The following is a 13,625-nucleotide window of genomic DNA, read 5'->3' on the forward strand; positions in this document are numbered from 1 at the left end:
GAGTAGACATTCATTGAAGATAACTCTCAAAGTATTGGGTCTGTACATGTAATCAGCACCCAGAGGCTTGTTTAATGAAGCTGTTCATGCGGCTCAGTCACAGGTTACATGGGAGCTATTTTGTTAAGATATTCCACAGCAAGTTTACAGTGTTTTTAAATATTTCTTAAAATAGATTCAGTTACCTAATCAAGCTATGCGGGGAATGGGTGATTAATTCTAGTTGTTTAATTGAATGTAACTAACGTGGTGCACTCCAGCTAAGTGTCACAGTGGCCCTCGCCCACTGGTATAAATAAGGTCTCCTTTGACTGAATTGCCACTTTTCAGTCAGAGTCTCACAGTCATCACTTTCTGACTTGGAAAATGCACTATCCAATTATCTTCGAATTTGAACGCATCTTCTATCCTGTTCTTGCAGCCGTTGGAATTACCGGTAAGGCAATTAACAGTGGTTATAGTGCAAATCAGTAGAACTGTTCCTATTCTTTTTGTTCCCTTTTTTTACTGCAACATATCAGTATTGATAAGTTTGGACATAGGAAAGAGATGGCGTCTATGTGTGTGCATCAGGAAGTTAGCTAGCGATAAAGAGAGAAGGAAACAGGGAACATATAAAACGTGTGATTGCCGTTGGTGATATAGTTGCCTATTGCATTATATCAATTCATGTAGTAGTTTCAGCAATCCGCTTAATACGCTTAATACGCTTTCTTGATAGAAATTAGCATCTATTTTGAAGCTTCAGCACCAGAAAAAATGGCAGATTATTCCCCAGTTCTGTGCTCTCTAGAACCTCCTATTTCCAATAGATGCTGTCATGAGATGGAATGTAAGCCTCCATCATCCTTTGAGAAAGTGCACCTTTGCTTGTGCTGAGGTTTCAACTTATTATTTGTATTGACAGAAATATCAAGTAGGCACAAGCAAACTATTTTCACCCGAAAAGTAATCAGTTTATGCCAGACAGTTGTCTATGCATTTTCCACAAGATTCTCGGTTCTGGAGAATTGCAGCTACTGTTGCTACTGAAAGGACAAAAATCATTCATTGATTGAAAAGAAAAAATAGTTGTCAAAACAGACTACATGATCAATATCAATGATAAGTTAAAGAAAAAAGCACTGGAAATAATCAGCATGTCTGGCAGCTTCTGTTGTAAGAGAAACAAAATTAACGTTTCAGTTCGTTCAGCAAAATAACCCTTCATCAGCAACTTTCTCTCTTCTGGAGAGCTAACATAAGAGGATAGGACAAACGTTGTAGGCTCTCCACTGGTGAGGGTGCTGTCCAACAGTCATCTGTGTGTGAACTCGATTGGTTGTTAGGTAGCTGTGTGTGAACAGTGCGTTTCAGTCTTGCAAACGGATACATGACTGTTCAAACTTGATACGATGGCAAAACAATGGGGAATGGTTTATCCATAATGAGCAAAGGTTTTCATAAATTATGTTTGGATAGATAACAAAAGGCGACTCCATAGATTGCAGAATGCAGGAGAAATACTGCAGGACAAGGCTTCACGGGTCATTGTTTGATCCAGTTGAAACCGGCGGATTTATGCTAAGCGTCAATACTGTATATAAAAATTGCAATCGAAATGGAGAAGGCCGAACATAATGTCAAGCAAATTCATAGATGGTGGAAAATGTGGGCTCAATATTCGCTAATCCCAGATTTTCCCAGACATTGTTAGGGTGTTTGGGATTTCATCATCCAACAGAGCTGGGAACTGAGGCAGCATCAATTGAAGCTGAGAGAGAAAATGAAATAAATGTTGGAGGGGGAAACTCCTCTGAGGAGTTTGCAAGTTCTCCCTGTGACCGCGTGGGTTTCTGCCGGGTGATCCGGTTTCCTCCCACAGCCAAAGACTTGCAGGTGATAGGTAAATTGGCCGTTGTAAATTGCCCCAAGTGCAGGTAGGTGGTAGGGAATATGGGATTACTGTCGGGTTAGTATAATTGGGTGGTTGTTGGTCGGCACAGACTCAGTGGGCCGAAGGGACTGTTTCAGTGCTGTATCTCTAAATAAAAATAAAAATAAAAGAGTGGGACGGTGGCGAAATCAATAAACAGGAAAATGATAGCTGGAATGGTGCAAGAATGTCACTTGAGTGAACTTTCCCCTTTGGCTGCTTTCCTTTTAAGTAAAAATATATATATATAGATAAACGTTGTGCCAGCTCCACGTTATTTTATTCATCAGATCGACTCAATAGTTACCACTCTCGACCTCACTGGACACGGAGCAAAGTCCCTAAATTTCTGAGCTATTTATTTGTTTTTCCTGAGTCTCCCTCCATTGTCTGTCTCCCAATAGCGGAGTTTGCCTGAAGGTAGAGGGAGATTACCAACACTGGTTAACTCAAAAAGATTAGATTGGAAATGTGGGTGAATTCAAGCATAAAAGGGGATACGAGAACAGAGCGAGGAATGTGATTTAGTGGCTCGTTTCTTCTTTAGTTGTGCCCTTTGATTTCATTATTAATCTTATTGCAAACCCTTACCTTCATCCCACAATTCATTCTTTTTAGTTTATTTTGGTCCACATCAGTGCCCACTCAACAACAACACCTTGTGTTATTACAGCATCTTTCACTTATTAAATCATCCCACAGCGATTCATCGAAGTGTTATGGAGCAACATTTCACAAAAGGCACATAAAGAAATAATACAGCAGATGACCAACATTTGGTCAAAAAGGTAGTCTTTAAGGAAAATCTTAAGGGAGGATAGGGAGGCAGAGAGGCAAAGAGGTTTAGGTAAAGAGTTCCAGAGTTTAGGACCCAGGCAGATGATAGCATGAACGCCAATTGTGGAGTAATTAATATCAAGGATGCTCAACAGGTCAGAATTCGAGAACAGATATCTTGGAAGATTGTTGAGCTGGAGGAGCTTGGGGGGATAAGTTGGGGCGAAGCAATGGAAGGAATTTAAATCAAGGATGGTTTTATTTTCCAAACGAGTTGTTGCCTAAACCGCAGCCAATGTAGGTCAGTGAGCACAGGGATGATTGGGCAATGGGACCTTATGTGAGAAGGGACATGGGCAGCAGTGTCATGGATGACTTCACGTTTATGGAAGGAAGAATGTGGGAGACCAGTCAGGGGTGCCTTGGAACAGTCACGTCTGGAAGTACCAATGGCATGGATGAGAGTTTCAGTGGTAGATGAGTTGAGGTGGAAGCTGATTTGGACAATGTACAGGGGTTGAAATAGGTTAATGACAGCGCGGACACGTGATGGAATCTGATCACGGAATCCAATATGACATTGCTCAACCTCATAGAGTGGCCAGGGAGCTGGTTGAAATTGGTGGCTATGGAGTGGAGATTGTGACAGAGGCAGAAGATGATGCTTCAATCTCCAAATATTTAACTGGAGGAAATCTCTGTTCATCAGGGATGTCAGACAAATGGTATAATCATTTATAGGCGGTGCAGGAGTTGAGTGAGGTGGTAGATCTTGGTGTTGCCAATGTAGTTGTGTAAATTGGCGCTGCATGTTTGGATGATGTCGCCAAATGGCAGCATGTCGATGAGAAATAAGAACGGGTAAAGGATAGATCCTTGAGGAGAGACCACAGAACGGTGCTGGAGCAGGAAGAGAAAGCATTGGTGGTGAATCTCTGGCTATGATTAGTTGGATAAGCATGGAGCCAGGTGGGTCCATCTCACTCAGCTGGATTGTCATATTAGTATTGCCTTGTTTTATTTATCCTTTATGGAATATTGTACTGGTGTCATTCAGGTTATTGTTCATTAATTAGAATCTTAAATATTCTTACATTTTTCCCTCAATCTGCTATTTAACTCAGTTTCTTTAAGTTTTTATTCCATTTTCGTTTTTTCTTTGTAATTAGCCTCGTTGCAACCCAGTTCACCCTTGTTTACAGAACCAATCGCAATTAACAGAAGCAACAAGAGGCTTGGACCTAGTGCGTAGATTTTGGGAGAGGTTCTTGGAATGATCTAATCATAAATATATTTTTTCTCTCTCTTACAGTGAATCTGCTGGCGATTGTGATCCTGTCCCGAGGAAAGTGCGGTCTCTGCAAATGTGTCACTTGTTACCTAGTCGCTATGGCAGTGGCAGATCTAACGGTGGTGATAATTGAAGTCATACTGAAGAGAATTAACAATATTTACTTGCCAATACATTTCTTGTTCATTACTCCAATATGCGCCATGAAACTTGTCACAAAGATGCTGGCCCTGAACTGTTCAGTCTGGTTTACAGTCGCTTTTACCTTCGATCGCTTTGTATCTATTTGTTGTCAGAATTTCAGACGAATATATTGTACACAGAGAACGGCAAACTTGGTTGTTGCAACCGTGTGTCTACTTAGCTGTCTAAAGAGCATCCCCTTTTACTTTATATACCAACCCAAGCTTATAATTAACAAAATCCCGTACTTCTGCATTGAAACCGCTGCCTATTATACCTCACCGTTATGGACGGCGGACGAGTGGTTCGACAGCATTTCAACCCCTTTAGTGCCGATATTTTTCATCCTGTTGTTCAATGCTCTCACTGCAAAACATATTCTAAAATCCAATATAGTCCGCCGGGCACTCATAAGTCACATCAATAATCAAAATGATACAGAGAGTGAGAACTGGAAGAGGTCAATGATCTTGCTTTTCACTCTATCTGCTAATTTCATTCTTCTCTGGATGACACATGTTGTACATTCCCTAATGTGGCGGGTGACAAACTACAATTATACAAACAAATACTACAGTAACACAATATACATCACCCAGCAAACTGGATACATGCTGCAGCTTCTCAGTTCTTGCTCCAACACGTGTATCTATGGACTTACACAAAGAAAATTCAGAGAAGAGCTGAGGAATGGGATGAAGTATCTGGTCACACTGAATGGGAGATTATGCTAATAGCAAATCATTGGGAGAAAGCTGGATCAGTCTGTGTAAATTTCAACCCAGATCCTTCTTCTATTAAGTAACACTGACTGGTGATGGACCGATACAGGATGGTGCTCTGTGAGAGTGTTTGACAATAATACAATAGACAGACAACGGGCCTGCCCCTCGCATGGGTAAAAGAACAATGAACAAAGAAAAGTACAGCACAGGAACAGGCCATTCGGCCCTCCAAGCCTGAGCCGATCTTGATGCCTGCCCAAGCTAAAAACTTCTGCACTTCCGAGGCCTATATCCCTCTACTCCCTTCCTATTCATGTATTTGACAAGATGTCTCTTAAACATCGCTATCGTATCTGCTTCCACCACCTCCCCTGGCAGCAGGTTTCAGGCACTCAGCACCCTCTGTGCAAAAAACCTGCCTCGCACATCCCCTCTAAACTTTACCCCTCGCACATTAAACCTATGTTCCCTCGTAACTAACTCTTGCACCCTGGAAAAAAAGCTTCTGACTATCCACTCTGTCCATGCCGCGAATAACTTTGTAAACCTCTATCATGTCGCCCCTCCACCTCTGTCGTTCCAGTGAAAACAATCCGGGATTTTCCAACCTCTCCTCATAGCTAATGCCCTCCAGACCAGGCAAAATCCTGGTAAACCTCTTCTGTACCCTCTCCAAAGCCTCCACGTCCTTCTGGTAGTGTGGCGTCCAGAATTGCACGCAATATTCTAAGTGTGGCCTAACTAAGGTTCTGTACAGCTGCAACATGACTTGCCAATTTTTATACTCTATGCCCCGACCGATGAAGGCAAGCATGCTGTATGCTTTCTTGACTACCTTATCCACCTGCGCTGCCACTTTCAGTGACCTGTGGACCTGTACGCCCAGATCTCTCTGTCTGTCAATACTCCTAAGGGATCTGCCATTTACTGTATACTTCCGACTTGTATTAGACCTTCCAAAATGCATTACCTCACATTTGTCCGGATTAAACTCCATCTGCCATTTCTCCGCCCAAGTCTCCAACCGATCTATATCCGGATGTATCCTCTGACAATCCTCAACAATATCCTCAACTCCACCAACTCAGCACTGATCCCTGCGGAACACCACAAGTCACAGCCCTCCATTCAGAAAGACACCCATCCACTGATACCCTCTGTCTTCTATGACGGAGCCAGTTCTGTATCCATCTTGCCAGCTCACCTCTGATCCTGTATGACTTCACAATTTGTACCAGTCTGCCATGATGGACCTTATCAAAGGCTTTACTGAAGTCCATATAGATAAGATCCACTGCCCTTCCTTCATCAATCATCTTTGTCACTTCCTCGAAAAGCTCAATCAAATTAGTGAGACACGACCTCCCCTTCACAAAACTATGCTCTCTCTCGCTAATAAGTTCGTTTGTTTCCAAATGGGAGTAACTCCTGTCCCGAATAATCCTCTCTAATAGTTTCCCTTCCACTGACGTAAGGCTCACCGGCCTATAATTTCCTGGATTATCATTGCCACCCTTCTAAAACAAAGGAACAACATTGGCTGTTCTCCAGTCCTCTGGGACATCAACTGCAGCCAATGAGGCTGCAAAGATTTCTGTCAAGGCCCCAGCAATTTCCTCAGTTGCCTCCCTCAGTATTCTTGGGTAGATCCCATCAGGCACTGGGGACTTATCTACCTTCACGATTTGCAAGACACGAAACACCTCCTCCTTTTTGATAATGAGATGAGTGACACTATCTGCACTCTTTTCCCTAGGCTCATCATCCACCTAGTCCTTCTCTTTGGTGAATACTGATGCAAAGTACTCATTTGGCACCTCGCCCATTTCGTCTGGCTCCACACATAGATTCCCATCTCTGTCCTTGAGTGGGCCAACCCTTTCCCTGGTTACCCTCTTGCTCCTTATATACGTATAAAACGCCTTGGGATTTTCCTTAATCCGGTTTGCCAATGACTTTTCATGACCACATTTAGCCCTCCTAACTCCTTGCTTAAGTTCCTTCCTACTGTCTTTATATTCCTCAAGTGCTTCGTCTGTTCCTAGACTCCCAGCCCTTACAAATGCTTCCGTTTTCTTTTTGATGAGGCACACAATATCCCGCGTTATCCAAGCTTCCCGTAACTTGTTAAAATTGTCTTTCTTCGGCACAGGAACATGCTGGTCCTGGATTCTAATCAGCTGACGTTTGAAAGACTCCCACATGTCAGATGTTGTTTTACCCTCAAACAGCCACCGCCAATCTAAATTCTTCAGTTCCTCCCTAATATTGTTATAATTAGCCTTCCCCCAATTTAGCACCTTCACCCGAGGATAACTCTTATCCTTATCCACAAGTACCTTAAAATTTAGGGAATTATGGTCACTGCTCCAGAAATGCTCCCCCACTGAAACTTCGACCACCTGGCCGGACACATTCCCCAATACAAAGTCCAGAATGGCCCCATCCCTAGTTGGACTATCTACATACTGTTTCAAGAAGCCCTCCTGGATGCTCCTCACAAATTCTTCCCCATTCAAGCCCCCAGCACAAAGTGAGTCCCAGTCAGTATAGGGGAAGTTAAAATCACCCACCACCACAACCCTGTTACCTTTACATCTTTCCAAAATCTGTCTACATATCTGCTCCTCTACTGCCCGATGACTGTTGGGAAGCCTGTAGTAAACCCCCAACATCGTGACTGCCCCCTTACTATTGCATGACCCCTCTGAGGTGTCCTCCCGAAGTACAGCTGTGATATTCTCCTTCACCAGTAACGCAACAACCCCACCCCTTTTACATCCCCCTCTATCCCGCCTGAAACTTCTAAATTCTGGAACATTTAGCTGCGAATCCTGCCCTCCCCGCAACCAAGTCTCTGTAATCGCAACAACATCATATTTCCAAGTACTAATCCAAGCTCTATGTTCATCTGCCTTACCTGTTATACTTCTTGCATTGAAGCAATTACACTTCAGACCAAGAGTCCCGCTGTGCTCAGCAACATCTCCCTGCCTGCTCTTCCTCTTAGTCCCATTTGGCCTTATTTACTATGTCCTCCTCATTTACTTCACTAGCTATCCTACTGCTCTGGTTCCCACCCCCCACCACACGAGTTTAAACCCTCCCAAGTGACGCTAGCAAACCTTGCAGACTGGATATTAATGCCCCTCCAGTTCAGAAGCAACCCGTACTTATTGTACAGGTCCCATCTGTCCCTGAAGAGAGCCTTATGGTCCAGATATCCGAAACCCTCCCTTCTACACCAGCTGCTCAGCCACTTGTTTAGCTGCACTATCTTCCTATTTCTAGCCTCAACGGCACGTGGCACAGGGAGTAATCCAGAGATTACAACACTAGCGGTCCTGTTTTTTTAACTTACTACCCATCTCCCTAAACTCCCCCTGCAGGACCTCATCACCCTTCCTGCCTATGTCATTGGTCGCGATCTGTACCACAACCGCTGGCTGTGCACCCTCCCCCTTCAGAATGCCCCTGTCCATTCAGAGACATCCTTGACCCTGGTACCAGGGAGGCCACATATCATCCTGGAGTCTCTGTCACGTCCAAAGAAGAGCCTATCTGTGCCCATGACTATCGAGTCACCTATAACTATTGCTATTCTGCGCTTTGTCCCTCCCTGCTGAACAACAATGTCAGCCGTGGTGCCACTGCTCTGGCTGCTGCTGTTTTCCCCCGATAGGCCATCCCCCCCAACAGTATCCAAAACGGTATACTTGTTAGAGAGGGGGATAGCCACAGGGGATTCCTGCACTGACTGCCTGCCCCTTCTAACGGTAACCCACCTGTCTGCCTGCAACTTGGGTGTAATCACTTCTCCAAAACTCCTTTCTATGACGCTCTCTGCCATCTGCATGCTCCTAGGTTGTTTGTGATATACATAAATGATTTGGAGGAAAATATAGGTGGACTGATTCGCAAGTTTGCAGACGACACTAAGATTGGTGGAGTTGCAGATACTGAAGGGGACTGTCAGAGAATACAGCAGAATATAGATAGACTGGAGAGTTGGGCAGAGAAATGGCAGATGGAGTTCAATCAGGGCAAATGCGAGGTGATGCATTTTTGAAGATCCAATTCAAGAGTGAACGATACAGTAAATGGAAAAGTCGTGGGGAAAATTGATGTACAGAGAGATTTGGGTGTTCAGGTCCATTGTTCCCTGAAGGTGGTAACGCAGGTCAATAGAGTGGTCAAGAAGGCATACGGCATGCTTTCCTTCATCGGACGGGGTATTGAGTACAAGAGTTGGCATGTCATGTTACAGTTGTATAGGACTTTGGTTCGGCCACATTTGGAATACTGCGTGCAGTTCTGGTCGCCACATTACCAAAAGGATGTGGATGCTTTGGAGAGGGTGCAGAGGAGGTTCACCAGGATGTTGCTTGGTATGGAGGGCGCTAGCTATGAAGAGAGGTTGTGTAGATTAGGATTATTTTCATTAGAAACACGGAGGTTGAGGGGGGACCTGATTGAGGTGTACAAAATCATGAGAGGTATAGACAGGGTGGATAGCAAGAAGCTTTTTCCCAGAGTGGGGGATTCAATTACAAGGGGACACGAGTTCAAAGTGAAAGGGGAAATGTTTAGGGGGGATATGCGTGGAAAGTTCTTTATGCAGAGGGTGGTGGGCGCATGGAACGCATTTCCAGTGGAGGTGGTAGACGCGGGCACGATGGCGTCTTTTAAGATGTATCTAGACAGATACATGAATGGGCAGGAAGTAAAGAGATACAGACCCTTAGAAAATAGGCGACAGATTTAGATAGAGGATTTGGATCGGCGTAGGCTAGGAGGGCCGAAGGGCCTGTTCCTGTGCTGTAATTTTCTTTGTTCTTTGTTCTTAGGTGCATCCAGTTGCCGCTCCAACCGACCAATGTGGTCTCTGAGGAGCTGCAACTGGGTACACTTCCTGTAGATGCAGTCGTCCGGAACACTGGAAGCGTCACCGTCCTCCCACATCTCACAGGTGAAGCACTTCACCCCACTAACTGACATTTCTAGCACAATTTAGTAAATTAATTTAAAATAAATAAATGTTTATTAAATCCTTACTAAATTATGATACACTTAACTATGTGGTCCCTAGTGATAGATTTCTACAGTAAATACTAAATGCTATCTAAATACAGTAATCTCCTCCCTCTGGTTTAGTTACTCTACTTATTAATTAGTTGATTAGGGTTTTAATCAATTTTTATCAGTTTTATTTTCTAATCCGGTACAGATTCCCTACCAGCCAAACAGGTAACAGCTTTCCTGTGACGTCACTTTTTCAGTTTTTTTTCCCCACCCGTGGTAACCTTCCGGTCTGGAACTGCGCCCTCCGAGTATGCTCCAAGAATCCCCGAGGTAAGTTTTTTATACTTACCAGTCTGGAACTCCGCCCTCTGAGTCTTCTCCGTGGATGTAGGCCACGAATCTCCGAGGTAAGGTTTTTATAGTTAACGGCCTGGAACTCCGCCCTCCGGGTCTTCTCCGTGGATATGCAATAGAAATGCATCAAAAACGAAATGGTTAACGCTGAAGAAGAGGATTAAAAAAACTGGGAACACGCCTGGACATCGTGAAGCAAGTAATAGTAAAATGCTAATTGGGACACAACGAGCAAACGTGAAATGTTCAATAATAATGCACATTGGACACGATCAGTTAAATGTGGAACAAATAACAAAAAGGTGAATTGCATTAAATCTGGTAAATGTGAAGTGTTCAATAATAATACATGCTAGAATACAACTGTAAAATATGAAACGTTTAATAACATTGTACTCTTGATCAAATCAGGCATATGTGACACAAGCGGCACATTGGCGCAGTGGTCAACACCGTAGCCTCACAGCGACCCGGGTTCAATTCTCGGTCCTGCCTGTGTGGAGTTTGCAAATTCTACCTGTGTTTGTGTGGGTTTCCTCCAGGTGCTCCGGTTTCCTCCCACAGCCAAAAGACTTGCAGGTTGATAAGTGAATTGGTCATCATAAATTGCCACTAGTATAGGTAGGTGGTAGGTGGTAGGGGAATATAAGGACAGGTGAGGATGTGGTAGAAATATGGGATTAGTGTCGGATTAGTATAAATGGGTGGTTAAGGGTTGGCACAGACTCGGTGGACCGAAGGGCCTGTTTCAGTGCTGTATGTCTAAATCTGCAAAAAAATCTTAAGTAATCATAATGCACATGGACACATCATTTTTATTTAATATAATGAACACTAGAACCCATTGAGCTAATGTGACAATTATAATGACAATATACACTACACCAAATCTGTGACACATTTAACAATAATACAATAAACAATAATAACAACTGGTCAATCTGAAGCATTTAATAATAAATAATTCACACTAGGCCGCATCCAGAAAGTGTGAAATATCTCAGTGATAAATACTGGACCACATCTGGCAAATGCTTAATAATAATACTCACTGGGCAGCATCTGCTAAATGTGAAACATTTGTTAATAATGCACACTGGACCGCATCTGGTAAGTATGAAGATTTTAATAATAGTTCTCACTTGACCACATGTGAAGCTTTGAATAATACTGCACACAAGACTGCATTTCGAAAGCTGGGTACAGAACCTCAGTTGGGCCACACTTGGAATATTACTTGCAATTCTGGTCGCCAAACTACCAGAAGGACGTGGAGGCTTTGGAGAGGGTACAGAGGAAGTTTATCAGAATGTTGCCTGGTCTGGAGCGCATTACCTATGAGGGGAGGTTGGAAAAATTTGGATTGTTTTCACTGGAACGACGGAGGTGGAGGGGCGACATGATAGAGGTTTACAAAGTTATGAGCGGCATGGACAGAGTGGATAGTCAGAAGCTTTTTCTTAGGGTGGAAGAGTCAGTTACTGGGGGACATTGGTTTAAGGTGCGAGTGGCAAAGTTTAGAGGGGATGTGCGAGGCAAGCTTTTTACACAAAGGGTGGTGAGTGCCTGGAACTTGCTGCCAGGGGAGGTGGTGGAAGCAGATACGATAGCGACGTTTAAGAGACATCTTGACAAGTACATGAATAGGAAGGGAATAAAGGGATATGGGCTCCGGAAGTGCAGAAGGTGTTAGTTTAGGCAGGCATCAAGATCGGTGCAGGCTTGGAGGGCCGAATGGCCTGTTCCTGTGCTGTACTGTCCTATTCTTTGAAACTGTGAAGCATTTAATAATAATAGAAGTGCACCGCATTTGTTAAATGTGAAATATTTAATAATAAGACCCATTAGATCACGTCTGGAAAAAGCTAAGCATTCAATAATAATTCATACTGCACTACATCTGGTATATATAAAATATTTAATAATAATGCATACTGGGCCACCGACAGTAAATGTGTATAATGTTAGAATACTGCACATTGGGCAGCATCTGATAAATGTGAAGCATTCAATAATAGGGCACACTGGACCACATCTGGCAAAAGTAAAACATTTAATAGCAATACACACATTGACCACATCTGGTAAATGTGAAGTATTTAATAATGCTGCGCACTGGCAGCAACAAATAAATGCAAAACATTTAATAATAATGCACAGTAGATTTAATGTGATAAAAGTGAAGTATTTAATAATGAATCACACTAGACGTATCTGAAGCTTCTGAAACATTTAATAATAATAATGCATACTGGACCACACTGGAATATGTGAAATTGTTACTCGTATTGCACCCAGGGCAGCATCTGGTAAATGTAAAACATTTAATAATGATGTGCGCTGGATCACATCAGGTAATTAAGAAACATTTAATAATAATGCACACTAGCTCACATCTGGAATGTATGACATTTATATAATAATGCACACTTGGAAGAATCCGGTAAGTGTGAAACATTTAATAATAAGGCACGCTAGACCAAATCTGGGAAATGTCAAACAATAACAATGCAAACGAGGCCTCATCTGGAAAAATGTGAAATATGCAGTAGTAATTCACACTGGAAGATACCTGGTGAATTTAAAGTATGTAATAATGCCAATCACAAGAAGTGGCATGCGATAGATAAGGGTAAGCGACCCCACATAGATTTTTGTTCTACACGACGATGAAGGGTGACAGAACAAATGTCGGCAGATGGGTCTAAGATCCAGATCAGCTGAGATGTCACCGAATGGGAGCATGATCAAGGAGCTGAATGATCTCCTCTCGTTCCTATAACAGAGAAGGAGAGACAGAGGCAGTGAGAATAAGTGGTGTCCCTGTCTCACTAATATAAATTATGCTTTCAGAACTGATCATTGTGGAAAATCACTTCCCTCTGGTAGTAAAGAGAAAAACACCCACAACCGCCACATGGAATACCTCACCCCATTGTATGAGCATGTTTGTGTGCTGATATTGTGCGGGTTACTTGACCTGAAGTCTGCAGGTACTAACTAAACCAGCAGCAGTCCAACAAGCTCACATGTCCTCCTGATAAAATGCACCATCCTCCAAATCGTGACCAGTGACAAAATTCAACAGTGGGTTAGAAAACTGACAGATCAGCATTTACTTCAACTTATCCAACAAGGAATTCATGAGACAATTCTTCAAAATGTGTTTGGAAAGCTGAACATGATAGAACTTGTGACATGAAGGCAGATTAGAAATACAATATCAATTAGAAAGGAACTTGAAGATATTTCAGACTGATGTGAGCAGTGACCTTAAATGCTGAGACCCTCAGAAACACTTTACCTCAGACAAACAGGAAATTAGGCCCTGACAGTAAGAACAGTGAATGATAACCGA

The 13,625-nt window shown here is 43.0% G+C and overlaps 1 protein-coding gene across 1 annotated transcript; it reads left to right on the forward strand.

Moving 5' to 3' along the window:
* The first annotated feature begins 1,088 nt into the window (after nt 1–1,088).
* On the forward strand, nt 1,089–10,725 carry LOC137362133 (probable G-protein coupled receptor 139). The gene is made up of 5 exons (XM_068026639.1): nt 1,089–1,158; nt 3,862–3,936; nt 4,005–4,866; nt 9,739–9,794; nt 10,679–10,725. Exons 1-5 carry the CDS (start codon nt 1,089–1,091, stop codon nt 10,723–10,725), a joined length of 1,110 nt encoding a protein of 369 aa, XP_067882740.1.
* The last annotated feature ends 2,900 nt before the right edge of the window (nt 10,726–13,625 follow it).

The sequence above is a fragment of the Heterodontus francisci genome, unplaced genomic scaffold (genome assembly GCF_036365525.1).
Source record: "Heterodontus francisci isolate sHetFra1 unplaced genomic scaffold, sHetFra1.hap1 HAP1_SCAFFOLD_62_2, whole genome shotgun sequence".
Lineage (NCBI taxonomy): Eukaryota > Metazoa > Chordata > Chondrichthyes > Heterodontiformes > Heterodontidae > Heterodontus > Heterodontus francisci.

Bases quoted from the DNA above. Each gene is read 5' to 3' on its own strand.
- LOC137362133 (XM_068026639.1), top strand. From the start codon at position 1,089: ATGATCAATATCAATGATAAGTTAAAGAAAAAAGCACTGGAAATAATC. The intron at 1,159-3,861 runs GTAAGAGAAACA...CTTTGTAATTAG, and splicing joins CATGTCTGGCAGCTTCTGTT to CCTCGTTGCAACCCAGTTCA. The intron at 3,937-4,004 runs GTGCGTAGATTT...TCTCTCTTACAG, and splicing joins CAACAAGAGGCTTGGACCTA to TGAATCTGCTGGCGATTGTG.